The following is a 27,861-nucleotide window of genomic DNA, read 5'->3' on the forward strand; positions in this document are numbered from 1 at the left end:
CAGGATCACGCACGACTCGAGGGCTATGTCAATATTGGCTGACGAGTACGTCGACGCTTCACCAGGCAGCGAATAAGCATTAAGGAGTGGACATGGCTGAGCAACGAATCCTATATTCGCTTGCAATGTATAAGCGAGCTTGGTATATAAGTAAACCTTCTTCTCTGTCGTGTGTGAATAAGTGGAAGGCAGTCAGCAATAATATATCTTTCGGACAACTCTCCTGTTTTATCTCAGAATCTCCACACCGCTCTTCAACTCTCAAACACCTTCCCAACTTCCACCCCCTATCTCATCTCCTCTCTCCCTCCTCACCCCTTACTACAGCTATGTCGAACCCACCTCAACCCACAATTCTCCCCGCAACCAAAGACTCAGTACAGAACTGCACCAATGTCAGTGAATACTGCCCGGTCGACCTCACCATCTACGGCTACTACCCCAATCTTGGCGCAAATGCCTTCTTTTGTGCCTTCTTCGCACTCTGCCTGGGCATCCAATTGGTCCTCGGCATAAGATACAAGACATGGACATACCTGGTCGCCTTGGGCTTTGGTTGTCTCGGAGAAGCAATCGGTATGCCCATTCACATTCACTCCATTACTTTCCCCACTGACATCCACACCAGGCTATGTCGGAAGAATAATGCTCCACAGCAACCCCTGGTCGAGCAACGGATTCGAAATCCAGATCTGTTGTCTCATCATCTCCCCTGCCTTCATCACCGCCGGTGTATACCTCACCCTCAAACACATCGCTCTCGAGCTCGGCGCCAATTTCTCCCGCATCCGACCTAAGTTCTACACCTGGATCTTCTGCCTCGCCGACCTCTTCTCTCTCATCATACAGGGAGCCGGCGGGGGGATTGCAGCTACAGCCAATAACGGCTCTTCGCTGCAGAATGTTGGCAACGATATGATGATGGCCGGTATCGTGTGGCAAGTATTCACGCTCCTCATATTCGGAGGTATGGTTGGGGACTACGCCTCCAGGGTGTACGCCCGCCGGTCCGAGCTCGAACATTCAGCTGTGAAGCTCATGAACGCGACACGCTTCAAACTATTCATCGGCGGCCTCGTCCTCGCATACCTAACCATTATCACTCGTTGTGTCTTCCGTATTGGTGAGATGGCCAATGGATGGGGTAACCCGATCATGCAGGACCAGGGCGACTTCATCGGTTTGGACAGTGTCATGATTACCATTGCTACCTTCTGCCTGACTGCTTTCCATCCTGCATTGGTGTTCCCGGAGATGCAGATGCATGGGACAACCAGCCCGATGGGAGAATTCACCACGGCGGATGCGGAGAAGGTTCATGATGCGGAGTCTCCACCTAACGGTGACAGGAAAGGGTACTTTGGGGCATCATAGAGCGTGATGCATTGTTGTTTTGGTCCTTGACCTGCAGACCCTTGCTCTTGAGCGAAGGTCCATGCAGTGGGATTGCTTTCTGCGTTGATAGAATTGTAATGATACCAAGGACTCTTTAGATACTTCTTTAGATAATTTTACACGAACATGACCTCATCTCCAATGGCACCTTTCTGCTGGATCATAACCTTTCCGTTCGTGCACCAACTCGGCTTGAAAGGCTTCCTCCCTACCCCCGCTCCCGCCAAAGGAATATGACCCTCGTGCAAGGCATCCTCCCTCACGTCAGCCAAGTTCCAACGGACTCTCTCACTGCCAAGGCCCCCAGCATGCTCCATCTTTCACGCAAAGTTATAAATGCTCAGGGTCCCTCAGCCCAAAACCCTCAAACAGAAGCTTGCCGTCCTGCATTAACTACCACTGCCAAGAGACGCAGCCGCATCGTGGCTTGCACTTTCCCACGTTATCGGACTGCGGCATCTCATGCAGCCCTGACGCAGCCTTGATGCAGCCAGCCCCGGTGGTACCAACCCACACCTCTCTACTAAAAGGCGAGAAATATCCGAACAAAGGTGCGGTGAAAAATGAATGAATGGAGGGTGGGAAGGGTGAGAAGTGTCAGCCAAGTGGCAGTCGTAGACGTCATGATTGTGTTCTTTGCAACAACTCGTGGTGTGAAGCCGAAAGGACTGGAACTTTTCCACGTGGTGTGAGTCCACGTGGAGCATGTGACGGACGTTACGTCTACCTTTTCATGTTGATTTTCTCCGTCTTTGGGAATATGAACCGTTTCGAAGGCTGATCTTGTGGCAAAGCATTCGATGGCGATTGGAGAAGGCGCTGTTTATCAATGTCCAATTTGTGGAAGTACTTTGGCGGTGGAGATACCGTATGGGATCTTCTAACTCAGCGCAGGTACTTTATCTCCCGTGCCACAGGGATACCCCTCTCGTCTTTGCTGGATTGTTGCCAACAGCTAATTACAGAACGCCGGAACTCAACATACAGCTGACTCTACGCAGCAAGCAAGAAAGTAGACCATCCCACGACAATCTCCGTGACTTCAATTCGTCTCAGATTGATGAAGCAGAGGTGAAACCCAACACGCTGAAGCCATGAGTCCTGTAGCTGACGCAAAACAAAATGATGCCATAACCTCCACGACGCCATGTTTCATGATGGTCTGAGGCGTCGTGCAACCCCTTATTTCGAGATGGGTGCCTGCATAGTCTCTGATGTTGAAAGAAGCTTCAATCCGATACTGCTCTAAAGCCCCTAGTTACAATTGGGAACGTAATAATACTTGGGAACGGTTGGCAAGGTGGGGTGGTTTGGCGGTGGAGACTTTGCACCAAGCCTTAAGGTTCCCAGAAGACGGGTGCCACCGTCGCTCTACACTTGGAGCGGTTAGCCCGGTTAGTCAGTTCGCAACTCGGACCACTTCGAGTTTGGTACGAGGACCGCGTGAAAGCCTCCCGCACAACGCCATCCACCGCTAGCGTGCGAGGTGCATGACCCAATGACCCTAAAAATGCTCTGCTGTTGCCAAGAACCCGAACAAGACCACAAGCTGAGCATCTTCATAAAGATCTTTCCTTCTTCTTTCTCTCCTCTAACTTTTATATATATGATATCTAGATACATTCCAACCCAACCTTCCCTCCCTCATCGCTCGTAAGACATACTGCTTTTGTCCTAATCCCGAACCCCCAATTCAATAGCCTCACATCTCATCATCTTCTGTCAAGTGTCTCACCGCCATGGTCTATCAAGGAAAGCCTAGTGCCGGCTGCCAGAATTGCAGAAAGCGGAAGATCAAGGTACGTGTAAGGGGCGGCTCATTGAAGCCACCCGCTCCCTACCACAAATCCCCGTCTCACCCTTCGGCAGTGCGATGAAGCGGTCCCGGCCTGCTCTCAGTGCATCAACACCAAAAGGCAATGCCCTGGCTACCTTGCCCGTTTCGACCTCGTCCTACGTGACCAGACTAAAGCAGTCCGGCGCAAGGCCCAACGCAAGAAGCAGCAACAAGATGAAGGGCCAAAGCCTCCCTCACCACCTCAGTCTGCATCTTCAGAGGATCCCGTGTCAACGACGTGGGCCATTGTCAATCCCGGGGGAGACCCGTCCCGCGCTGTTGCCAAACGTTATTCACCAAATGAACCTGTCCCAAGGATGTTCAACGATTTCCCGGAGCAACAAGCCATCTGTGCCTTCTTCCTCGATTTCGTCCTTCTGCCTCGCCATCCCGACAGTATAGAAGGCCATCTCGAACACTTACTACCTCTGTACACTACCACTAGTGCTGACTCGCCTTTATCCTTAGCTACTTCATCAGTGGCTTTGATGATCTCCGGAGGTTCGCCGACCAGACGCAATGACCAGCAGCTTGGTCGAACCATCTTTGGGAAAGCGTTGCGGAAGACGAGTGCGGCCATTCGAAATCCGGAAGAGTCGAGGAAGGATGAGACGTTGATGGCGGTTCTTCTCCTGGGCTTGTTCGAGGTACGTTGCTTCACTTTCCTGCCTCTTGTCCGCAACCTTGTGTCATGGCGATCTTCTCGCAACTCTCGCAATGCTGTTCTCTTTTGCTTGTACCCTTTCAAGGCATGTTTCACAGAGAGAAATATTGCCAGACAGGAAGCCAAGAGTTTTGTCTAAAAGACGTGCCGTGGTTGGGTTCAATCCCATCAGCATTGGGCAGGACTTGGGATCCCGCCCTTGTAACTGGTGTATACTCATACTCAACCCAATACAAGCAAGCCAACCTCCTGCTCGTATTCTATTGCACTCAATTATCTACGCGGCCTGCAAACTCATGCAATGGCAATTGCACCGGGTAGATCCCATTTCCATGCGCGATAGTGGCACTTACCCTCTTGCTTTCGACTAGTAGTTGGGGATCTCGCATTGCATCCGGACTGCAGCAACACGACTTATGCGGTTTTCATAGCCTCTACCAAACTGTACTCCAGTCTCGACCTTTGCTGATCACTGCCCCCCTCTAGAAAATCGCTGCTACGGCTACGGCTACAACTCCTTCAGACGCCGAGAAGTCCAGTATGGTTTCAACGCACAATGCCGGAGCAGCGGCTCTGGTGATGCATCGAGGTCAGGAGAATTGCAAGTCGTCGCTGTCTGTAGGCTTGCTTTTCTCTGTCCGCTCTCAGCTTGTAAGTACCGATCCCTCACGAGGCTGACCTTGGGCTGAGAGGAAGAAGGTCGAGCATGCCATCGAAGAAGGCACCTCATTCAAGAGATGCCCTGATGCCTTAAGTGCAATGTTCAAGTCACTCCCTCAAAATGCCGCCGCCCGCCTTACCTCCGCCACAATCAACATCGCCGATCTCCGCTCGTGCGCCAGATCCGCCCTCCTCCTCCCATGGAGCCCCGACTCCGAAAAAGAAGTCAACGATCTACTCGAATACGCCATATCCGTGGACCTCCTCGTGGCGGCTTGGCCCGAAAGCCTGCCCGAAGGATGGAAGTGGACCTCAGCCGATCACTTCGACCTCCCACCAGCCACCGTCTCCCGCGATGCCTACATCTACAAAGACCGTAAGGACATCTACCTTGACCTCTGGGTAGAATCGATTTGGAATGCCTACCGCTCCGCTCGCGTGAAAGTGCAGACGATCATTCTCGACTGCATCGCCTGGCTCGACAAGCCTTGCGAGCACCATTGGTACTGGCGCGCTATATACGCTAAGATGATGACGCAAGAAATGATTGACGACATGTGCGCTTCGGTGCCCTACGCTCTCGGCACAAAGACATTCGGCAGCCCAGGCGACAGAGAAGGAATCGAGTACCCCTACAACGGCACGCAAAAGGCATGTGAGGACCACCGCCGTGCCGCCGCCGCCCTTGGCGGCTGGCATCTTCTCGAACCCATGAAGACGTCGCTCAAGACCAGGACGGAATGTTTGCGCGAAGGGCAGAGAGAGTGGGTAAAGTCGCAAATGGCGCGAATCTGGCGCATCTATTCACTCCAGACAGCGGAGGGGAATGCAAACCCGATGTATGAGCGCTACTCTTTCGATTCCCCCCTCTAGGGTTGATTGAATAGAAGACGTGAAGAATACACACTGAGCAGTGCTTGCGTTCGACATAGTTCACCAACCAAGACCAGCACCAAGATCAAAGGCGTCAAGCTGGTCTCGCTTACGACCGATAAGGAGCTGTTGCCGCAGCAGCTGTGCTACTGTCTGGGTTCCGGCCATCTGAAGGGGGTGAAGGAACTCGAGGATTTCGCGTCGAGGAGAGAAGAGTGTAGGGATTGCCGCCGGCCGGGGTAGAGATGCTATTACCAGGCTACATTTCTCGATCTCGGGAATATATGTAAGCAGCGCGAAAGCCACGAAGATGTTGCTGTTGAAGGACAAGAGGGGACAAGGCATTGAGCAATCGCGAGGATATGAGCCTGAACAAGCAGGAACATTAATGGGTTTCGAGTCCGCCAGAGACTTCCACAAGCTGAGAGCTCGGAACATCGCATTCCGAACGGCAAGCTGTGCGCAAAATCTCTCGAGAGCAGACTCAACCCATTTCTCGAGGGTTTCCGGTGCCAGATCTGCACTCAACCAACATCTCACCGTCGGCAAGGACCGCAAAACCACTCTTTCCGCGGGAATCTCCCAGCTTCCTGATGATCAATGAGCCCGTCCTACAAAGATAGCTTATGTAATGAACAATTCCATCAAGTCATTCAGCGCTCATGATCTACCACACACATGTTCCATCCAAGTACAATGCCACATACAAACGCCCCCGTGCATATGAAGCCCTCCGTCCTTAAGTCATCTCACCTTTGAAAAAAGTCAATCGGCAGCACTACCTCCCACGCCGTATGCTAACCTCAAACGCGGCCCGGAGGTGGCTTTGCTTCCTTCCCTCACCTCACCAATTGCACACGTGTCGTCCTGCATGGCTGCGGCGTCTACTGCATGCAGCCCGCATATGTATGCAAGCCCCGGCACGAGGGCACCGCACCCTTACATGCGCACGCTCTGGCTTCATCGTTTCCATCGTATACCGTACGTATCATTTGGAAAAACGGGGCGGGGCGCCCTTTTTCTCTCCCTTTTTACAGGTGGAGTGGTTTTCAGGCGCACGAGGCTGTTTGTTGATTGGTTGCGTGGTGCCTCGAAAAACCCTCTTGGAGGTAAGGTTGCGGGTCGGTGTTTGAGTTGCTTCGGTCGCGTGGATGGGGGAACGTATCGGAAACGGAAACGGAAATGACTGGGACTGGGTCCAGATCGGTGAGAGTCTCACGCTGGGACTGACCCGGGCAACGGTAGGTGGCTTTTCTTTTTCGGCCGGCGTTTTACGGATTAGGTTGCTGGTGCTTGCTGTATAGTACGCGTAACTTTGTCTACTAGCGGGTGATGGAATGATTTGTCTGAGGATCCGGGTGGGAAGGTTGGGGTCGGTTACGATTGATCGGTCGATATGGTCACTGGGGAGGGAGTGCTTTGCAGAAGGTGGTTCGTGAAGAAGATGATATTGATGGTGCAGCTGACCGGAAGTGAATTGCTTGATAGAGCGAGACACCGATGATTCAAGCGATATCCGGCCAAGTGGAATGAATGACCGATTGGTGTCCTCGCTCTGTCAAGTAATCCACTTCCTGGACAGCACGAGCGGCATACAGTGGCGTGCTCGGCTTGGAGGGGTAGAAAGGTATCATGCTGCAGGCTTCCGTAGAGAATAATCTACGCCTTCCTCCACCCCACTTGGAGTGCTGTGTTCGTGTGCCATTTTCTGGTTCCCGTCCGTACCTATCGGACGCCTATCTTTTTGAGTCCGGGTACATTCCACTTTCGGTCGTTGTTATTCCGCATACACACTTAGGGTGTTCCGTTCACCCGGGGTCGAGATGAAGTGAACGCCGGCGTTGAGTACTGCTGCGTTCGAGTGGGACGATGGATACATGCCACCAACTGCGTGATTCGTTCCTGCATTCCGGGGGGTGGGGGTAGTACGGTCTTTGCTGAGCGTTCCCGTCAGAACCTCCCATGCAAGCAGATGGTCCACGGGAATTCCAGTGCCCTCGTCATTCAACCAGACTGCAGCATCATCTGGAACTCTGTGATGTCGCTTTGGGATCTTTGGGATGGCATTGTTTGCTCAAAAGCAAGACCGTATCATTGGTCATACCCGTAGGATATGCACCTCCCACCACCCTGCAGCGTCAGCCTCGACGTTGCGCAGCCCCAACATCAGCCTCGCCATGGAACAAGCTCACTCTGCGTTGATGAGTATCACTGCGAACGGTGTCTTTCACAAGACCGGTCATATATTACGATTGGCCATTACTGCCGAATCTCAAAGCGAGCAGCGTCTCGGCCAAGAAGCAACGTCTCGCCCCCCTCCCCCCCTTCCGTTGCATTAGCCGGCCATGTCCTTCGGGTACGGCATTGGCGATGCCATCTTACTCACACAGCTAGCTTGGAAGACCGTTCAACAGGCTCGTAAAGCATGTGGGGAGCACGATGAGCTAACGCGGGAGGTCTTGTGTCTGCATGTCGTGCTACGACGGCTTGAGCAGGAGGCTGAGAAGCCCGGGAGCCCAATAAATGATGAAGAATCAGGCGGCACGTTTAAGGAAGAGTTGACGGTCATCGTCGATGGATGTAAGAAGGTTCTGAATGCGCTTGATCAGGGTTTAACCAAGTACAACGCGCTTAGCGAACAAGGAAGGAGCGGCAGGAAGCTATGGCAAAAGATAGAGTTCGGGAATGGCAAGATGGAGGGTCTGGGAGGACTGAGGGGCAAGTTGACGTATTACACGTCGGCTATGTCTCTGTTCTTGAACATGGTGTCGACGGGCACGATGGGAAGGGTGGAAAGACAGATGAATGATGCGGGAGGGGACCTCAAGGAGATTAGGGTCGCTGTCAACGGCATTACCGCACATTTGATGTCGAAAATCAATCGTAATGATGGATCGATACTTACAGCGTACACGGACGACGATAGAGCCGTCTGGAAGGAGTTTCGAAGGGAATTGCTTCAGGATGGCTTTTCGAGCTCTGTCATACGAAAGCATAAGGGTCTCATAAAGGCTTATATCGAGGAGCTTGGCAGCAGAGGTTTGCTCGACGAGGAGGATCCAGACGATGACGCAGAAGGGCAATACTGTGGTGTTGGCTCCGCCGTCGAAGGAGCTGTAACCCACGAGACGGAGACAAAGAGTAGTTCCGGAGCTTCACTGAGACCAAAGGCAGAGGTCGAGTTGCCGGTGGCGTCAAAGCCGCCCCAGGAATTTGATACCAAGCCCAACGCAGCATTGCACCTGCACACCGAGTTAGGAGACAGAGAAGGACCATCTGGTGACCTTGCTTCGAGAGTCGATTCCCAACCAGAGCCCAACGTAGAGTTGCGCTGGATTTGGTTGAGTAATGAGAGCAACGAAAAAAGCGAACAACCCCCTGCTGAAGAGACCACAGCGTCCAAAACTGAGAATGAACCTAAAACCGCAACTACAAGTAGAGACAACGACAGACGGAATCACCCAGGGAGAGAACCAAGATATCCACCATATCCAATAGCACGCTCCAACTATGAGACTACAATGCCCACCTCCGAGGGTCAGAGCAGGACATTAGTCATGGAGAAAAGATTATTGCAAAACTACGCGAGCCTTAAGATGTTCCTCGCTCAGTCTCTGCGAGATGAGAAGGGCCACCCAAGACCACCTACAGTGAGGGAAAAGCTGTCACGATTACCACTAATCGTATTTCAAGAGCTAAGCACGGACGTTTACGACGAGCTACTACGAAGGCAAAGCTCTGCAGAATGGCAAACCAGTGGATCAGACCACATACCCCCTCACTTGCTGCCGAAGGACAACTTCCATCCAGGACGAAATCAGGCCCGTCGAAGACTTGCTACTTTGCCTCCACCAAGATATCAGGACCTAGCGACAGACGTTTTCTACGAGCTCGAAAGAAGGTTTCCCATGTTCGCTGCGAATAGTATCAGCGGCGTTGGCAGTCCAAGCTATGAGCATGAGAGGCTCTACGATGAGCTGGTAGTGTTCACAAACAGTGAGGATGAGAGGTCCGACGATGAGCTGTTTATATATTTCTAATTTTAATAATAAGTTTCTATTAGAGAAGTCGTATAGTCTCTCGAAGTAATATGGTTTGATTATATTAATATTCTAGTAGATCTCGCTCTATTTTAATAGAGATATAAGATCTCTTAGCTATAAATATATATTAGCGATTTTTTAATATTAAAAATATAATAAATTATCGACTAGCTAATTAGTCTTTATAGATATTTAAATAAATATTATTATAATATTATAAGTAATTATTAATATAATTATATTACGTAATAAAATTATAATTAATTTATATATAAAGAATTTATATAATTTATTAATATATTAATATATATAAAAGAATAAGATAGAACTAAGTTAGAAAATCTTGAATTTATATATATAGCTAATTATTAATTCGAGTTCTATACGCTTTTTAATTAGATCGACTAAATTAGCTTAATAGCTCTTTCGCGTCTCTCTTATTAAAAATTTATATATAAAAGTTTTATACTTTAAAGTACTTAGCTTACGATATATATAGTTACTTTATAATTTCTTAAATTATAAAGCTCGCTTTACGCTTTCTAACGCTATAAAAATTATAAAGTTTAATCTACTATTAGTAGATTAAATAAATATTTAAATATAATAGTTATAGTAGTTATATTAAACGCGTCCGAGATCGAATAATAATCCTTCTATTATTTATATAATTATATTTCTTCTATAATTCTATCAATCTATTAATTATAAATATATTCACTCTTAATATTTCTTATCTAAATATTACTAAGTATCTAAGATACGTATTTCTTTCGTCTATCTTTTAAACCTCTTATTAACGCTCTTAGGCTATCTCTCGGCGAATTCGCTATTGCTAGTAATCGAGGCCGTAGTCTAATAGCTATCTACTACTACTTATAAACGCATTAAAAAACCCTTAAAAAGAGCTTAAACGAATACGTTTTTCTCTATATACTTCTTTTAAGTTAGCGATAGATAGATTAAACTAATATTTAAATATTATAATTATATTAAACGCGTTCGATTTAGATATATATATCTCTTTTACTCGCCTCTTAGAGTCTCTATTAATACCTTTAAACTATCTTTTAACGAATTCGCTATTATTAATAATCGAGGCCGTAAGCGAGCTTAATAGTTATCTACTATTACTTATAAACGCATTAAAAGACCCTTAAAAAGAGCTTAAATGAATATATTCTTTTCTATATACTTCTTTTAAGTTAGCGATAGATAAGTTAAACTAATATTTAAATATTATAGTTATATTAAACGCGTTCGAGATCGAATAATAATCCTTTCATCTATTTATATAACTATTCTTCTTTTATTATTCTATTAATTCTATTAATTTTATTAATATAAACGAGTAAAGGCCTATGAATTAAATTCATAATCTTTTTTTTTTAATTAGGGCTATCGAGTAAATAGGTGAGCGATCTTTGATAAGCGAACTTTGATAAGCGATATTTGAATTCCTTACGCTTGAATAATATAAGACTAAATTTAAGAAAGAAAAAAGTTCTGAAAGCACATATTTCGTTCTATAATTTTAAAAAAAAATCTCAAAATTTTAATAGAAAATTAAAAAGTTATTCTAAAATTAAATAATGTGTATCTGTTTTTTGATTAGGGCTGTCCGGCTGTCGAGCGAACTTTGGTGAGCGAACTTTGGTGGGCGATATTTAAATTCCTTGCGCTTTAATAATTATAAGACTAAATTTAGAAATTCTTTTTTTATCTGAAAGCCCATATTTCGTTCTATAATTTAAAAAAAAAATCTCAAAATTTTAATAGAAAATAAAAAAGTTATTCTATATATTAATAATGTACACCTATTTTTTTAATAAGGAGGCGCGAGAGGGCGAGATTTTGATGGTTACGAACGCTAATTTATTTATTCGTAATAACTTAGCCGATTTAATTAAAGAGCGTAACGAATTCGAATTTATAATTAGCTATATATATAAATTCAAGATTTTTAAGCTTAGCTCTATCTTATTCTATTATATATACTAATATACTAATATATTTACTCTCGATACCCTCGTACTTAGAGCCTCTTCGATAATTATATATTTTTAAAATATATTAATATATATTATCTTATCTCTTAATAAATAAATGTAAGCTTAAAATAATACTAGTAGATACTTGAAAATATATAAAATATAGATACGATTTCGTTCGATAATTCTATAATCTCGCTAAGTAAGAATCGAATATAGAATAGTCGAAAAATTCTTTCTAGGCACTTTCTATCTATTATTTAATAGTCTTATAGCTAATATATCTACTACTACTATACTATAGAATAGCTATTAAGAATTTCTTTAATAGATATAGTTAGATAGAATAGATATTCTCTATATTTACTTATTATAATAAGAAGAATAATATTAAATAGTAGTAAGAACGATACTTATAGCTATCTCTTTAAATAGAGAGTTATTTATAACTAAAATATAGTTATTATAGTTATAAAATGTAACTACTAGTTATAAAAATAAAAAATATCGCTATTATAGTTATAAATATTTATTATTTCTATATACTTAGCGTATATTAAGTCTTAAATTATAAGTTAACTTATAATTTATATATTTTTAATATATAATATAATCTAATAAGTAAAAATATAATTATTAAATATAATCGTATATATATAATACGCTAAGTTAAAAATATATTAGTATATTTTAAAAATATATAATTATCGAAGAGGCTCTTAGTTAAATAAGAGGAGAATCTATAATAAACGAATATAAAGAATACTACGAAGAATATTACGGAGATAATTATTAATAGTAGTAATATAATAAACCTACTCTCTATAATCTTATATTAATTTATTTAGTTAAGATAAGAGAAGTTAATATAGTAGATAAATGCGAAGAATACTATGAAGAAACTAAGCGATAATAAGATTTCTAATATTAAGAATACGACTTAGCTTTCTAAGATCTTATATTATATTAGTTATTTACTTAGTTAATTATTTAGCTAGCTATTTAATCTAATACTTTATAAAAGAAGAAGTAAAAAAGAAACTATAATAGATAAATACGAAGAATACTATAAAGAAATTAAGCGATAATAAGACTCTTAGTATTAAGAATACGACTTAGCTCTTTAAGATTCTACGTTATATACTCTCTACGATTTTATATTAAATTATTACTTAGTAAGCGAAGAATACTACTATAATTTAGTCTATTATTTCTACTATATTAAGAAATAAGAGAAGAAATTATAATAGATAAATACGAAAAATATTACGAAGAATACTATAGAGAATATTATAAAGAAATTAAGCGATAATAAAGTTCTTAGCATTAAAAATACGGCTTAGCTCTTTAAGATTTCACGTTATATACTCTTTACGATTTTATATTAAATTATTACTTAATAAGCGAAGAATACTATTATAACTTAATCTATTATTTCTATTATATTAATATAATATATTACTATAATAACATTATAAGAGAAGAATCTACTATTATAATTAATTAAGTCTCTATAGAAGAAATATCGAACGATATATATTTAAACGAATTAAAATTATTCGATATCTATAGCTATTTTATTATTCGAAAGATTTTACTATAATAGAAGATATTATAAAATTTATACTATTAATTAATATATTATCTCTATTTCTTTTTAATATTTCGATACTTCTTATTATAAAAATATAATCTTTCTCTATTTTTTATAGATAATTATTATAAATTAATTCTCTATACTTAATATATCTTTCTAATTAAGTCTTAATACATCTATCTTTATATATATATATCTATATATTATATAAATTAAATTAAAATAATAATAAAAGTAGATTAAAAACGTATAGTAAGCGATTAGAGTTCGATTTAACTTAGAGCTAGAACTAAAATTCGATTTAACTTAGAAAAATTTAACTTTATAAATTTAATTTATAGATCTTTACTTATATATTATTATCGTAATAGAGAATTAAGTAAGATTCTTATAATTAAGATAATTATAGCTTTATCGTATAATAAATAATCTTTATTTCTTTAAATTATATATCTTTAAAATAATAATATATAGTTATTTTAATATTAAAAATATTTTTAAATTAAATTAATTAAATATAATCGAGATAGTCTAGAATATAATTTTCTATATCGAATTTTTTAGATATATTAATTATATATATTATATAACTCGATTATTAATATAATATATTAAGATAATATTATTTTAATATTTTAAAAAGATATTCTACTATAATAAGTCTACTTTTATATTATTTATAATTTATATAATTATTATAAATCTTCGAAGAGCGTTAAAAAGTTATTTTAAGAATATTCTTTTTAAAATTATAACTTTAATAGCGAAGAAGAGAAAGTTAATTATTAATATATAGAATACGATATCGTAGTCTAAATAAGAGTATAAGATATAGGTGCTTAGAAAGATAATGAGATATATATTACGGGGGATGTTACGGGGGGCGTTATCGAGGCAATAGCTCCGAGCTAACCTAATTGAATGCTTGGCCGGGGTAGCGAGGTACCCCCGTTACCTCGGTGGAAAAACATTACCCCGACCCGACCCCACCCCGTTGAAACTCCGACCCGGAGCGGGGTGGTGTTGGGTACCCAAAACCCCGCCTTACCCCGCCCCGTTGCGCAGCGTAACTATAATAGACTACTATAGTATTTCATCTACGATATCTATATAGCTATTAAAAGTAATAAACTCTATTAATTAAAGATAAATTAAAAGATTATTTAAGCTAATATCTATTAAGTAGTTATTAATATTTATATTAATAGAGCTATTATAGATAATTAGACTAGCAAATAATATATTATTCTTTCTTTCTTCTATTAAGAAGATTTATAATTTATAAAATAACTCTATTAGAATATTATTATTCTATCTATTAAGTTTAATCGACTAGATCTCTTTATAACTTTTATCTATAATTTAAAATAGATTAAGATTATTAAAAACCTTCTGCTCGACGAATAGACTATTAATTAACTTAATCTAATTACTAGGATATTTAAATTAAAGCTAAAGGCCTTTATAAATAATATTCTAAAGGGAAAGATACTAGATATACTTCTATTTTTCTTATCCTCTATTATAGTATAATAATTCTTCTTCTTTTCTATTTAATAGAATAATCTTTTAAGCGATATATTAATTAGATAATTAATATAGATTATAATTCTTAAAGATATTTCTAATATAGTTTAGTTTATTATATATTATAATTTCTATTAATTAGCCTTATATATTATCTAAAAAATTTCTTTATCTCTATAAAAGCGAAGTATAATTAATTAAAATATCGATTAATCTTAACTCTAATTAACTTTACGGGTAATAAATCGAGTTTCCGCCTATATCTATACTATAGAATTTTAAAAATAAGATTTATCGTATATTTATATTCTTATTATATTATACTCTAAAGATCGATTTTTTAATATCGCTAAGATAGATATCGCTATTAATATTAAAATCTTTAATTAAAATTTATTTCTTAATCTCTATGTAACTATTATTAGATATATACTTTATAAAAATTATAAATAATATATTATTAATAGAATAGATATTATCTCGCCTTATTAGAACTTAGATAAGAACGTATATAGTAAGTAATTTCCGAAGGACTTTAGCAATTATATCGTCTTTAAATTAGATTTTAAATATCTTATATATTATCGGCGTAGGCCTATTAAGATATTAGATAATGAATTTAAGTAGAATTACTAGATAATACTCTATAGTCTTTATTTATTAATTAAATATAACGCTTATATTAATATAGAGATTTACGTTAACGTTAAAATCTATAAATATATCTTTAAATATATTTATAAAAGTAATAATTAGATTAATCTTCGAATAGAGTATAAAAGCGATATAGATTAAGATAATATAGGCCTAGATTAGATAAATAAGATTTAAAAATATCGAGATATACGATAAATAGACTCTACGAAAGTCTATTAAAGAATTTTAAATTTTAAATTATATAATTATAATTCTTCTATTAAACGATTATCTATTTATCTTTCGAATTAATATAATATAATATTTAATAATAATAATAATCTAAATTAGATAATTAATATAGTATATAAATACTAGATTAAGCTAATAATCTTCTTTTAATTAAATTAATAATATTAATAGCGAAAACGAGTAAAAGATTTCTTTTATATCGATTTATTAATATAATATATCTAGAAAAAGAATAAGCGAGATATATTTAAATAGAGTTTACGTTAGAGGCGTAGGGGTATTATTATAAAAATATACTATATTAATTTAAACGCTAAAAAGCTCTTCTATCTATAATATCTTCTTCTAAATATATTAAACTCTATATTCTTCGAAGACTTATATATAATAGATAATAATATTCTTTCTTTTTATTATAATATCTATATAATAAAAGACTTACTTTATAATAATATTAAATAAAATTAAGTATTAGATAAAGTAGTAATTTAATAAAGAAACTACGTCTTATAAGATCTCTTTATAATAATTCTACTATAATATAAATTTAATAACTCTCTAAATCTATAAAATAATTATAAATTAAGATATATAGATAATTTCTTTTTTATCGAGTAGAAATATTTTAAGTATAATATAAATAGCTTATCGCGCTAATAGCGATATTAAAATATTATAACTTTTTTTAATATAATATTTCTTTTTTTATATATTAAAACTTTTCGCGCTAGATATATTTTTTCTTAATAATTTCTTTAATAAATTAAAGTATTTTAAATTATAGAATAAGAAGATTATTACGCTAACGATAATTTTAAAATATCGCGATATTTTTTAATATAGTATTCTTTTTTTAGCTATTAAAACTTTTCGCGTTAGATATATATTTTTTTTTTTATCCGCAAATAATTTAATTCTTCTCTTATACTTTATATATATTTCTTAATTAATATATATTATTCTTTATTTAGATTATTTAATAATTTTATTTATATTCTTTAGATTTAGTATTATACTCTTTCTCTATTAAATAATATATAATATAAATAGATTATCGTCGAAGACTTCTATCTTTATTTAATTTAAATTCATTTAAAGAAAAGTAATATTAGCTCTATAAAGAATATTAGTTTTACTATTAACTTTAATCTACTCGCGATTTAATAAAATTATAAATAATATTATATTAATAATTAAAATCGACTTCTACGCGAAGAATATAACTATTAAATTAATATCTAGAAGTAGATATAGATAAGTTTTAATAATAATTAAATCGCTATAGTTAACGCTATTTAAAATACGATCTCTTATTCTAATAACTAACTCTTTTTTCTTAATAATTATAAAAATATTAATAATATTATATTTTAGAATATTATATTATAAAGAGTATAATATAACTCTAAAGTAGTTATTACTATAACTTTATCTAATATTATCTCTATTCTTCTTTAAGATAGCGTTATTACTTATTTTTACTTTAAGATCTCCCTTAATATTATTATTTAATTTAATTATAATATATCGATAGAGTTTAATTTAGCTTAATTATTAAAGGCGATTAAGTTTATTTTTTAAAATAAGATCTCTATATAAAATCGCTATAATATCGAGATCGTTAATTATATACTTTAAGATATTTAAAAGAATCTCGCTTCTTTTAATAATATAGTTATATACTTCTATAATAATTTCTATTAAATTCTTTTAATTATTAAGAATATTAAATTAAATTATATTACTCGAGCTACGTTAAAAGCGTTCTATCTTTAAAATAATATTTAAATTCTTAAACTTATAGAAAATATAAGACTTCGAAATCTTAATAAATTAATTAAGATTAAACTAATATAAAGAAATTCGCTTAAAGATTATTAGATATAGATAATAATATTTTAATAAGCTTTAAAGAATAAAAAGCTATCGATTAATTTATTAAGTAACTATTAGACGACTTTATTACTTAGCTAATTAATACTATTTAAAATAATCTTAATCTATATTAAATAGCTAATTTCTATATATTTAAAAACATTCTTTATATTTTTAATAAGAATATTATTTAATTTAATAGTTAAGTTCTTAATAAGTTTTTTAAAATTAAGATTATTTATAATAGTAGAGATTAAATTATTAATAAGAAAAATAGCTTTCTTCTATTTATTAAAATAATAAATATCTTTAAATTAATCTTACTTTTACTTTATTACTTAAAGTTAAAATAAAATTATATAATAATACTATTAAGGAATTTAAAGTAGCGTATAGATTTATATAATAGAATACGTTTATAAATTAAGTATATTAGATCTAAGATACTCGATTATTATATTCTTAAAAATAAATATAATAATAAATAATATTATATATTATATATCCCTCTAACTTCGCTTAATTTAAACGATCTATATACTTTCTTTTAATATATTTAATTCTTAATCTAATTAGCCTTTAATATAATAATTAATAAGTCTTAGAGTTAATTATTATAGTAGATTAACTTATATCTATACTTCGAGGTCTTTATCTATAGCTAATTATATATAATCTTAAATCGAATTATTAATAAGATTAATCTATTAATTATAGCTCTAGACGATTTATTAAGATAATAATTTACTTAATTAATAAGATATATTAGAAATAAGATTATTAAGTAAATACTTTTTTTTAGATAAGAATATAATTAATTAGCGATCTATAGTAATAGAAGTAGATTATTTATTATATAAAAAGTAAATAGAGTTTAATTTAACTTAGAGTTAGAGCTTTTATCTTCTTTATTAATTTCGTAATAATAAAAATAAATTAAAAACGTATAGTAAGCGATTAAAGTTCGATTTAACTTAGAGCTAAGGCTAAAATTCTATTTAACTTAAAAAAATTCAACTTTATAAATTTAATTCATAGGTCTTTACTTATAATTAATTTAAAAACTTAATTCGCTATATAATTAGTCGAATTACTAGATATATATAATTACGTTATTAGTACTTAAATTTATATATATAGTTAATTATAAATTTAAGATTACTACGCTCTTTAATTAGATCGACTAAGTTATCGCGGGTAAATAAATTAGCGTTCGCAATCATTAAACGTTCGTAACTATCAAAAAAATAGGTGTACGTTATTCACATATAGAATAACCTTTTTGTTTTCTATTAAATCTTCGAGATTTTTTCTTAAATTGTAGGGCGTAGATTACGCTTTTGAATATATTAAAATTTTTGAAATTTGATCTTATAATTATTAAAAGGCAAGGCACTCAAATATCGCTTATCAAAGATCGCTCATCAAATTTACTCGATAGGCCTGATTAAAAAAAAAAATTATAAATTTAATTCATAGGCCTTTACTCGTTATCTAATAAAAGAATTATAAAAAAATCGTCTAAGTAATAAAGTATTACTTCTTATAAAAAAAATCGCGATTAAGATTTAAATAAAGGTCTTTATAAAGAGATTAAATAGAAATAATAATATATATAATTTAAATAATAGATATTATTCTTTTTAATAGTATTTATTATAATTAAAATTAAATAGCTATTAATTAGATATAGCGATAAATATATATCTAAAGATATCTTTAAAATCTCTTTTAATAAATTAGATTATTAAATCTTTCTATAGTAATACTTTTACTATATTATTATATATAATATATTCTAATATATTCTATTTCGTTTAAATATTATTATTAATTAAGTAATTATATAAGAATAAGAGATTATAAATTTATTATTAATCTTTATTATATTTTAATATTAAATTAAGTAGCGAATAGATATATTAAAGCTCGTTTTAAGAGTTAATCTCGATTAGACGATATTATTAAAACTATTTTTAAAGATTTATTAATAATATTTAAAGTACTTAACGTATTAATAGAATAACGAGCTTATTAAGATTAAGCGTATCGATATTTAGCTTATTATTATTTATATAAATTCTTTTAGATATAAGAAAATCTCTATAACTCTAATTATTTACTTTTTAGATTTTAGAGTTATTTTAATTATTCTAAATATATATAATAATAAAGACGAGATAATAAGTAAGAATAAAGTTAAATTTATAGATAATAGATAATTATAATAAGCGAATAATATATATATAAAGAATCTTATTTAAGTTTTTCTTTATATTTATATATATAAAATAATTAATAATTATCGAGTATATATAAAAATAGTATATTATATAATTATAGCTATTAATATTCTTATTCTTTTTAATTAAAATAATATATATATAAACTAGCCTAGCGAAGTTTTTAATCTTAAAGATTTTAAAGAAGATTTACTTAAAGTACTTAATATCTATACTTCGAAATCTTTTAATAATATTAAGAAAGAGCTTTTTATCTTTAAAGTAATAAAAGAGAATTTCTCTTCTTTTCTCTTAATCTAATTTAAAATCGAATAAATTTAAATTTAATATATTTAAATAATAATAATAATATTTATAATTATAGTAATAATAATAATAATAATATAGCTTATAAACCCGATTCTTATAATAATAGCGATAATTTCGCTTCTCTTAAATCTTAAATAGTTAGACTATTAATTTTTAAAGATCTACTTTAATAGATAAAGGCGTTTTCTTAATCTTATTTAGACTAATAATTCTTAATAGCGTTTTATATATAAGAATCTTCTCGCGAAGAGAAGATATTTTAATTTTAATAATCTTTTTAATCTTAAAAGTCTTATTAATCGTATTAAAGATCTTTTTAATAATTTTAAAAGCGAGTATAGCTTATTTAATCGCTTTTTTAGACTTAATAATAATAGCGAAAGTTATTATAAAGTATATAAGAGTATAAAATATATTTTTAATAGTTAAATAGTATTTATAATAGTTAAATAAAGACTAATATATATAGATTTAATTACGAAAAGAAGAAAAATGATATAGCTTTAAAAGAGAATAATTTAAATAAAGAGTCTACTATTAGTGCAGTGGCCATATAAATAGTACTCGCCATATTCACCTATTTCCCTACTATCGCATATCGCATATCGCATGTATATCGCATAATAATAGAACGGCTGATCAAACAGCCACCACCGCTATAGCCTCATAATGGACCCACTAACCCACAGTCCCACTGTTGCGAGAAGTTACAGATCTCCTCGCTCGAGACCACATCCACAAATCCTTGCGGTTTTCGTGCTTGGGATCTGAAACAAGAGCCACGGATGAGAAAGTGGTATGCGGGAAACTCAGAAACGACTATGATGAGATTGCAATCAAAGAATCGCTCGCTCGGGACTTCGTCTGCAAACCTCGTGACGCTGTGCCTTCCCGTCCAAGACGTAGCAGAGTCGCCTACGCAATTGATGCCAGGACACCGCCTCCTTCTCCGTAGCCACCACTCACCCAAGGGACAAGTTCGATGAGGAGACCCGCCTGTTTCACGAAACATGGCACCAAGATCACCGACGTCCTAGCGCCTCTCTACATCGAATGGCTCTTTCAGTCGACTCTACCGCCTAACTTCACATCAAGGCTATTTGAAAAAAAAAGTCACACATCCTCTGCTGAGAAGCGGCAATCGCCCGACCGGCCCAATATCATCGCAATACTCGCCCCAATTTCTCAGGCGCGAGTGAAAATCGACACTTGGAATCTAAACCTTGAACAGGAAGAGTTGTGCAGTGATATGGAATATACGAGAAGAGCAATGCTTCGGGTGCCCATCCGCACATGGATGCATCGAAGGTCGGAGATGAAGCGTTACAGAGTCATGGTGTATCATAATTGGGGCAAGGCCACTCCCGTTTTCCACCGGCGCCAGGCGTGCGCTCTGCCCCCCTTTATGAACCCTTGAAGATATCCCATTTCCTCCCCAGAAAGACGAGATTCACGATAGCACGGCTGACCCGGGGGGGGGAGGCCTGAAAAATCCACTTACAGCATGTTCGATATCCCCAATGACAGCCAGTGCGGTTTACATCAGTCAGTAGCTCCGTCTGGGAAAGAAATGGCAGAATACTTCCGTCCCAAACTGCCTCTACCCGGTGGGTGCTATGTTAGATCAATGATCCTTCTCCCGTCGTCGCTCGAATCTTCCCCATTTCACATGTGTCCCGGATGACGGGGCAAGCGGTCGTCCCGGTCGGTCATCATCCCCTCTTGGTGCTCACACTCCCTCCCCTCTTTTCAACAAAACCGCCCGTCTTCAAACGCACCCGACTTCTTCCATGAACACTCCATTTGGATCCCTTCGGCTCCGACGAAAAAGATCGTCTCGTCATGAGTGAGGAACGCCCATCTTGGTATTCTAGCCCCTCAGTCATATGTGGTCGGTTGGTGAGTGCGTGGTGGTGGTGGTGGCGGTGGTGAACGAGCCAACTGTGGACGTTTTTGGGTTTTTGAGGGGGAGGGGTGGGTGGGTGGTGCTGGGATAGAATTCCACCTGGTGATGCGTTTGGTTATGGAAGAGGGGAGGAGAGGAGGAGAGGAGAGGAGAAGAGGGGAGGAGAAGAGTAGAGGAGAGGAGAGGAGAAGAGGGGAGGAGAAGAGTAGAGGAGAGGAGAGGAGAGGAGAGGAGAGGCGAAGAGGGGAGGAGAGGAGAGGAGAGGGTGACAGGTGATGCTATCGGCGTCGGGGGTTTGAGGTTGCTACATCGGCTGCAGTACTCGGTTGAGTGGATTGTGCAAACTGTACTGTGATGTGATGTAGTGTGATGTAGTCTAGCGGAGTGAGGCTGTTTGACATGCTTTTGATGACGGGATGTGGAGGAGGTGGAAGGGAGGAAGGGAGGAAGGAATGAAATGACAAGGGTTCCGTCAACTGCAATGATCGTGGATGGTAGAGTACATTGCATTACGTTCTCGTGTATCATCCCGTCTTTCATGACCGCTCTATGTACGCTAGAACGCGAGTACCCAAAAAAGCTTCCGTCTGTCTCTCTCCCTATCGTATCACGTTCATATGAAAGCCGGTCTGCCACTCCCTTTACTCGCTCGACCACCGCCGCCATCCTCAAACCCTTCCCACTCTTTATACCTCCCTTCCTCGCTCTGCCCCAACCGCGGCGTGTTCTGATCCGGCGCAACCGGCCTCTCGTCGTCGCTCTCCTTCTCCTCTTCCCTTATAAGCGGCACAAGACCAGTCGTATGGCTGGCGCCCGCCTTGCCTTCGAGCTGCCAGTCGTCTTCGTCAGAGTTCTCGGTGTAGTCGGGTAAGGTGAGCATGTTTGTGGAGTCGCCTTTTACGAGGCCGAGACGTTCTTCCTCTGTGGCGGTCTTGAGGCCGGGTATATTGTGCTCTTTGCTGCTTTGGCGGGATCCGAGACCGAGACGGGATAATGGGCGATGGTGTTCATGAGTGATGTCGGAAGAGGATGGAGCGTCGTGCTTGTGGCGATTGAAGACGTTTGAGAACGAGAATTGCCGTTTTGCATGCGGTGGAGGCGTCGGCGCCGGCGCAAGACTGCTTCCTCTTGAAGCCACAGGTTTGATCTCTTCCGCCAGAACGATATGCTTGCCATCATATTTGCCATGATATTCCGTATCGACCTCTCCAGCACCGTCGGCGCCGCGGAGATTTGGTGGGAGACCGTAGACATGCTCCATTTCCATAGCACCAGGGGCCTGGGCTGTACTAGGTTCCCCAGAGGCATTCGGAGGTAGCGGTAGCTCGACCAGTCCAGGAGTCCCTGTGCTCAAGCTTTTGCCCTTCCTTGCTTTGAATTTGCCGGAACCGCCTCTTCGGAAGCTATCCATGAATCCTCCGTTGAAAGCTCCGCCTCCGCTTCCCATAACATCGCTGGACCGTGGCCGTGGCTCGTGGTCTTCTTCATCATCCGGGAATCGCGCCATTCCTAGCGGTGGATGCACTGTCTTCTGTCTCCGCAAGCTTCCTTGTGGTCGGTTAAGAATCGTCTTTCTCCTTCTCAGCCCATCCCATTCGACTTGTTCGTCTTCACCGATAGACTCCATCTGGTCTTTCAGTTTATCTTCGTGTATCCTCTTCGCCTCCGCTGCTTCATTCTTTTGCCTCGATTGTGATAGTCTGCGGATTATTGCCGCGGCACCACGTATAGCATCGGCTTTTGGCTCTGATTCCGGCTCTTCTTGTTCGGCTACAGTCCGCACCTGGTCTAGATCGCCCTTGAAGACTGCTGCATCTGGTACGTCTTTTGCCGATTTGGAGAGTTGCAGCAGTATCACGCCAGAGCAGATTTGCAAAAATCCCAGCACTACCGTGATAATGGAGGTTGGGGTGCCCTTGAAGCCTTGGAAGAGGATGGCAGATGTGACAATGGTGGAGCTGGTGAAGAATACATAGTAGGTAGGAGTGACGAGGGCGGCGTTGAAAAGATTCAAGGCTTTCTGTTCTCCTGGTCAGCGAAGCCCATCATTAGTGGTAGTCCTAGGGCAGGGTGACCCACATTCAAAAAGATTATCTCCGTAACCAAAGTCGTAACCACAAAGACAAGCAAAAGATATAGAAACCACTGGTTGAACTGTGGAGTTCCGCCTGCCTGAGTGACAATCGCAGCACCCAGCCCTTGGGTTGCTACCACACTCAAGCCACCGATCAAGCTGCAAATGCTCAAATACACCAACATGCTCTTCTTCCCGTATCGTGGCCCCACCCATAACGCAATGAACAGACATGCAACGATGATAACTCCAGCGTATGTCAAGAACCCGGGCGCCAGCACAAAATGCTTCATCTCTTGTATCGTACCAGCCGAAGACTGTGCAGGCGCGTTCATTACAATGACCACTGATCCAATGATGCACATGAAACATCCCACTTTTCCAACGAAGCTCAGCCGTTCCTTGAGGAAGATGGCCGATAGTATCGTCGTAATCACAACAGATAGAGCTCCTAGAGGCGTAACGAGGATGGCATCGACGAAGGCGTAGGCGACAAAGTTGCAAATCTCTCCAATGATCATCAAAGTCATGCCCGTCCACCAATAAGCGTTCTTGAGGTATCCATAACCTTCACCCGCCTCTTCATTGTATTTGACGTTCGCCTTGAGCAGCCCCGTCTTCTTCAAGACGAACGATGTACCAATGAAGACGCCTGATGATATTGCCAGGGATATCCCTATAGCCTTGTATACTGGCGGACGCTCTTTTGTTGTAGTGGAGCCGGTTGTTGTGCTATTGGCTCTGGCGTAGATCTCGTTGGCACGCGCCAGTATGATTCCAGTTTGATCCATCGTGAGTAGAATTTTGTGAAGCGGTCAACGCTTCGATCACTAGCTCTGTTGCCACAGGCTCATCCGCTGGAGATATCTGTCCTCGACATGTGCAGCGTTGCGTGAAATGCGTGGAATGTAGGAGGAGGGGAAGGAGGTACGGTATCGACTCTAAGATTATTATCGAAGAACCATCAGGTAATTTCTCTTTGACTTGTCTCTTAATGGATTCGTGGAAAGAGTTGGCAGTTCCAAAGGCCTGAGGATTCTCGAAGGCGCAGGATGCCAAGGACCAAGCCGCGTGTCGTTACTGATGGGGGCTCGTTTGGCGGAGAAATGGGAGAAACGGTGGGACGCTTTATCGTGGGAAATGGGGGAGCGGACTATCGCACGACTCGAGGCGAAGCTGGTGAATTTGATTCGGTTGGAAGCAAACAGGCCTGATGGACAGTGATGTGGAACTATTATCTAGGGGCAAAGCGGTTCTCGGGGGGACGTGCACTTCTTTTCGATGCGATTCTGTTGTTCAAGATATGTAAGAATTCGAGATTCAAGAAGAGAGGAAGTTCGTATGTAGTCTTAACTGCGTTGTCCTAGTATGTTGATGTTATTGCTCTGGTGGGAGTCAGTATCATAAATCCTCGTCTTTTGTTTATCTGGATTCCCTTCCAAGTCCGCCTTGATCCAGATTCTCCAACTTGTCACATCTGTCGCTAGTTTCAAAAAGGAAAGGCTGCCGCGCCTCTCATTCTTTTCTCTCGCCTGGGCAACCAATCAACGCCACCATGTCTGTCAGCACTGAGGCGATCATCAACACCACAATTCGTCGTCCTCTTCTATAAATAGACTTATCAAGAATCTCCAAGTGAGTACGTGTATCGACTACTTGATCGAGGCTGTGTTCCTTAACCTATCCTATCATCCAGCCAATCCTAAAGTCGCCGTATGTGCTCCACTGACCAGCCTGTTACTCCACACATTCTAAACTCCGTAACTCCCACCCATAAATCCTCATGCTATCCTGGACTCCCGCATTTTCCCACACCTACCACTCGGTCCATCATCATAACCCTCACTAACGCCTTGCCGACGCAATCAAGTCGTAGAATCAAGCATCGTCACTGTAGTCCCATAATCTCTCACCTAGGCACATGCTCCGGCTTCCTCGCCATGTTGACAACAGGTGGCGGACCATCGGTATCAGGATATGGAAGTGGTGGAGGCACATTGCCATTACCTCTTGGATTCGAAATGTGCCGCCGTGCTGTATGAGAATCACGGTAAGGGATTGGAGTTTTAGGTGGGAGTGGCGGGGCCTCATAGCCCGAGTCAGGTCGCTGATACTCTTTGCTCCCTCGATAAGGCTGCTCCTCTGAATAACTCTGCCGTGCTTCATCCCCCGCCTCTGGGAATTCGTCCGAGGACATGATGGCAAATTTGTCATCCGGACTAGAGACTTGCTGATACGAATGCGGTCGGCCTCCGGGATACATCGGCCCAGGCTTGCTGAGAGGTCTGGGCATGAGCGGCGGGTCTTCACCACTAGGAAGCTCAATCGCTGAAGGTTCTGAAGGAGGGATGTAAGCAGGGGCGTGCTTGTCGAAGCTTTCATTTGCTCGTTGGATCCTGCTAGCAGCATGCCGTCGCATAGCTTCAACTTTGGCCATTTCATGCGCTCCTTCGTTGAGCATGACTCTAACGGCAGGCGTGTTCAGATATGACTGCGTGCTGTTGCTGATGTCTGCCAATCTGTTCCACTCGTTCATTCCAAACTCACCAACTCCTACTTCGACGTTCAGCCTGAGGTAATGCTGGGGATCAACACCTCTCCGTGGTAAATGGATGGATGTCATTTCCTTGTGTGTCTTCTCGCAGCCCTCAATCTTCGCGATCAGCTTCCTCTTTGCTTCGGCGAAAGATCCCAAACCACCCGCGAAACCCTCCCACCATTCTGACTGCATGTTTTGTGTTCCGCTGGGCCTCTTCCCTGTGCCAATGCTCAGAAAGAGGCCAATGGTCTGACCGGGCCATTCATTGACCAAGGCTTCGTCTAGAATCTGTGGAGCTGGGTTGTAAGTGGGCGTTTTGTCAGAGTTGACCAGTCCGTAGCCTTCGTCTAAGAATGTCGAGGTACCGATTCGGACCTCTTTGAAAGCGAGCTTGGTGGCGCAAGTTGCACGTCCCGCCTGCCAGATAGCACATTCAGACTCAATGGCTGGCTGTGTTCTGGATGGATACGATCGTAGCAGAACCGTCGTAGCACTCCTCTCATTGTGGCCTTTCAAGACCGCTGTTACTGCTCTGCTTCGCGGTTAGCGGTATGCCCAAGTTGAAGTGCAACCGTCTGCTTACGTCTTACATCTCCTTTCCCTCCTAGGATCCTCAAGCGACGCATTCGGGTCTCCCATTGCCGTCCAGTTGTCGGCCGAAACTTGACTGTATCTGTTCCTTGAGCTTGAGCTTGTAGACGATCGCGGCATCCCATTCTTATCACTCATCATGCTCGTCGGCCTCGAGAAGCTTCCGGGACTGTTCGGCATATCTCCATACGCATCGTCCCAATTCTCGTCCCTTTCGTGTTCGAAGGTCCGCACGCAAGCTCTTATTGCGTCTTCTAGCATTGAGGCCTTGAATAGCGTAGATCTGTATGGGATCCCCGCAATCGTCTTGTCCGTCTCGAAGACTTTCCTCGTCATTTGCACGTACACCCTCATGCAGTCCTTCGTGTTCATTCGTAGCCGCCCCAGCATGATAGCAATCAGTCCCCCTGTCCCAGTGCCCGCAATGAGATCGAAGTAGTCGCATGGTCTGGGCACTTTGTCTGCTTCTGGCGGTTCGCCGTTGTTGCATTCCGCGTATGTCTTGTGCATGAAATCGTGTAGGAGGATGAGCATGGAGTAGCCGCGCACGCCTCCGCCATCTGCGCGGAATCAGGTCAGCCTATGACGAAAAACGGTGGACCAGCGTGCGCAGTGCCACTCACCTAGAGAGAGTATTCGCAGTGGAGTGCCTTTGGTCGTATCTCTTCGTCGTAGCCCCCCTGATGACTCCATCTCCACAAACGTTTCCAAACCGTAGACTTGTATGTGTGCGCTGGGAAAGCAGAAGGCTGCTCACAATGCGAATCCGAGGATGGCTTTTGCTGCCCCTCTCAAAGGATGCTACCGCTGTGTTATGTAAGATCTGATCCCTCGATTCGTGTACCTAGA

The 27,861-nt window shown here is 39.3% G+C and overlaps 5 protein-coding genes across 5 annotated transcripts; 3 read left to right on the top strand and 2 right to left on the bottom strand.

The window, feature by feature from the left end:
• Positions 1 to 329: 329 nt before the first annotated feature.
• On the top strand, positions 330 to 1,374 carry HO133_008228 (uncharacterized protein; the record flags this gene model as incomplete). Its single annotated transcript, XM_037299096.1, has 2 exons — positions 330 to 576; positions 629 to 1,374. 2 exons carry the CDS (start codon positions 330 to 332, stop codon positions 1,372 to 1,374), a joined length of 993 nt encoding a protein of 330 aa, XP_037156432.1.
• A 1,760-nt stretch (positions 1,375 to 3,134) lies between these two features.
• On the top strand, positions 3,135 to 6,033 carry HO133_008229 (uncharacterized protein; the record flags this gene model as incomplete). Its single annotated transcript, XM_037299097.1, has 6 exons — positions 3,135 to 3,194; positions 3,265 to 3,879; positions 4,383 to 4,547; positions 4,596 to 5,395; positions 5,489 to 5,644; positions 5,724 to 6,033. The coding sequence occupies 6 exons, from the start codon at positions 3,135 to 3,137 to the stop codon at positions 6,031 to 6,033; spliced, it is 2,106 nt and encodes a 701-aa protein (XP_037156433.1).
• A 1,741-nt stretch (positions 6,034 to 7,774) lies between these two features.
• HO133_008230 (uncharacterized protein) lies at positions 7,775 to 9,518 on the top strand (the record flags this gene model as incomplete). The annotated part of the gene is made up of 2 exons (XM_037299098.1): positions 7,775 to 9,453; positions 9,506 to 9,518. The coding sequence occupies 2 exons, from the start codon at positions 7,775 to 7,777 to the stop codon at positions 9,516 to 9,518; spliced, it is 1,692 nt and encodes a 563-aa protein (XP_037156434.1).
• A 12,903-nt stretch (positions 9,519 to 22,421) lies between these two features.
• Positions 22,422 to 24,673, bottom strand: HO133_008231 (uncharacterized protein; the record flags this gene model as incomplete). Its single annotated transcript, XM_037299099.1, has 2 exons — positions 22,422 to 23,828; positions 23,888 to 24,673. The coding sequence occupies 2 exons, from the start codon at positions 24,671 to 24,673 to the stop codon at positions 22,422 to 22,424; spliced, it is 2,193 nt and encodes a 730-aa protein (XP_037156435.1).
• A 1,118-nt stretch (positions 24,674 to 25,791) lies between these two features.
• On the bottom strand, positions 25,792 to 27,705 carry HO133_008232 (uncharacterized protein; the record flags this gene model as incomplete). The annotated part of the gene is made up of 3 exons (XM_037299100.1): positions 25,792 to 26,953; positions 27,005 to 27,572; positions 27,636 to 27,705. The coding sequence occupies 3 exons, from the start codon at positions 27,703 to 27,705 to the stop codon at positions 25,792 to 25,794; spliced, it is 1,800 nt and encodes a 599-aa protein (XP_037156436.1).
• Between the last annotated feature and the right edge of the window lie 156 nt (positions 27,706 to 27,861).

The sequence above is a fragment of the Letharia lupina genome (genome assembly GCF_014066315.1).
Source record: "Letharia lupina isolate WasteWater1 chromosome Unknown contig_4, whole genome shotgun sequence".
Classification (NCBI taxonomy): Eukaryota; Fungi; Ascomycota; class Lecanoromycetes; order Lecanorales; family Parmeliaceae; genus Letharia; species Letharia lupina.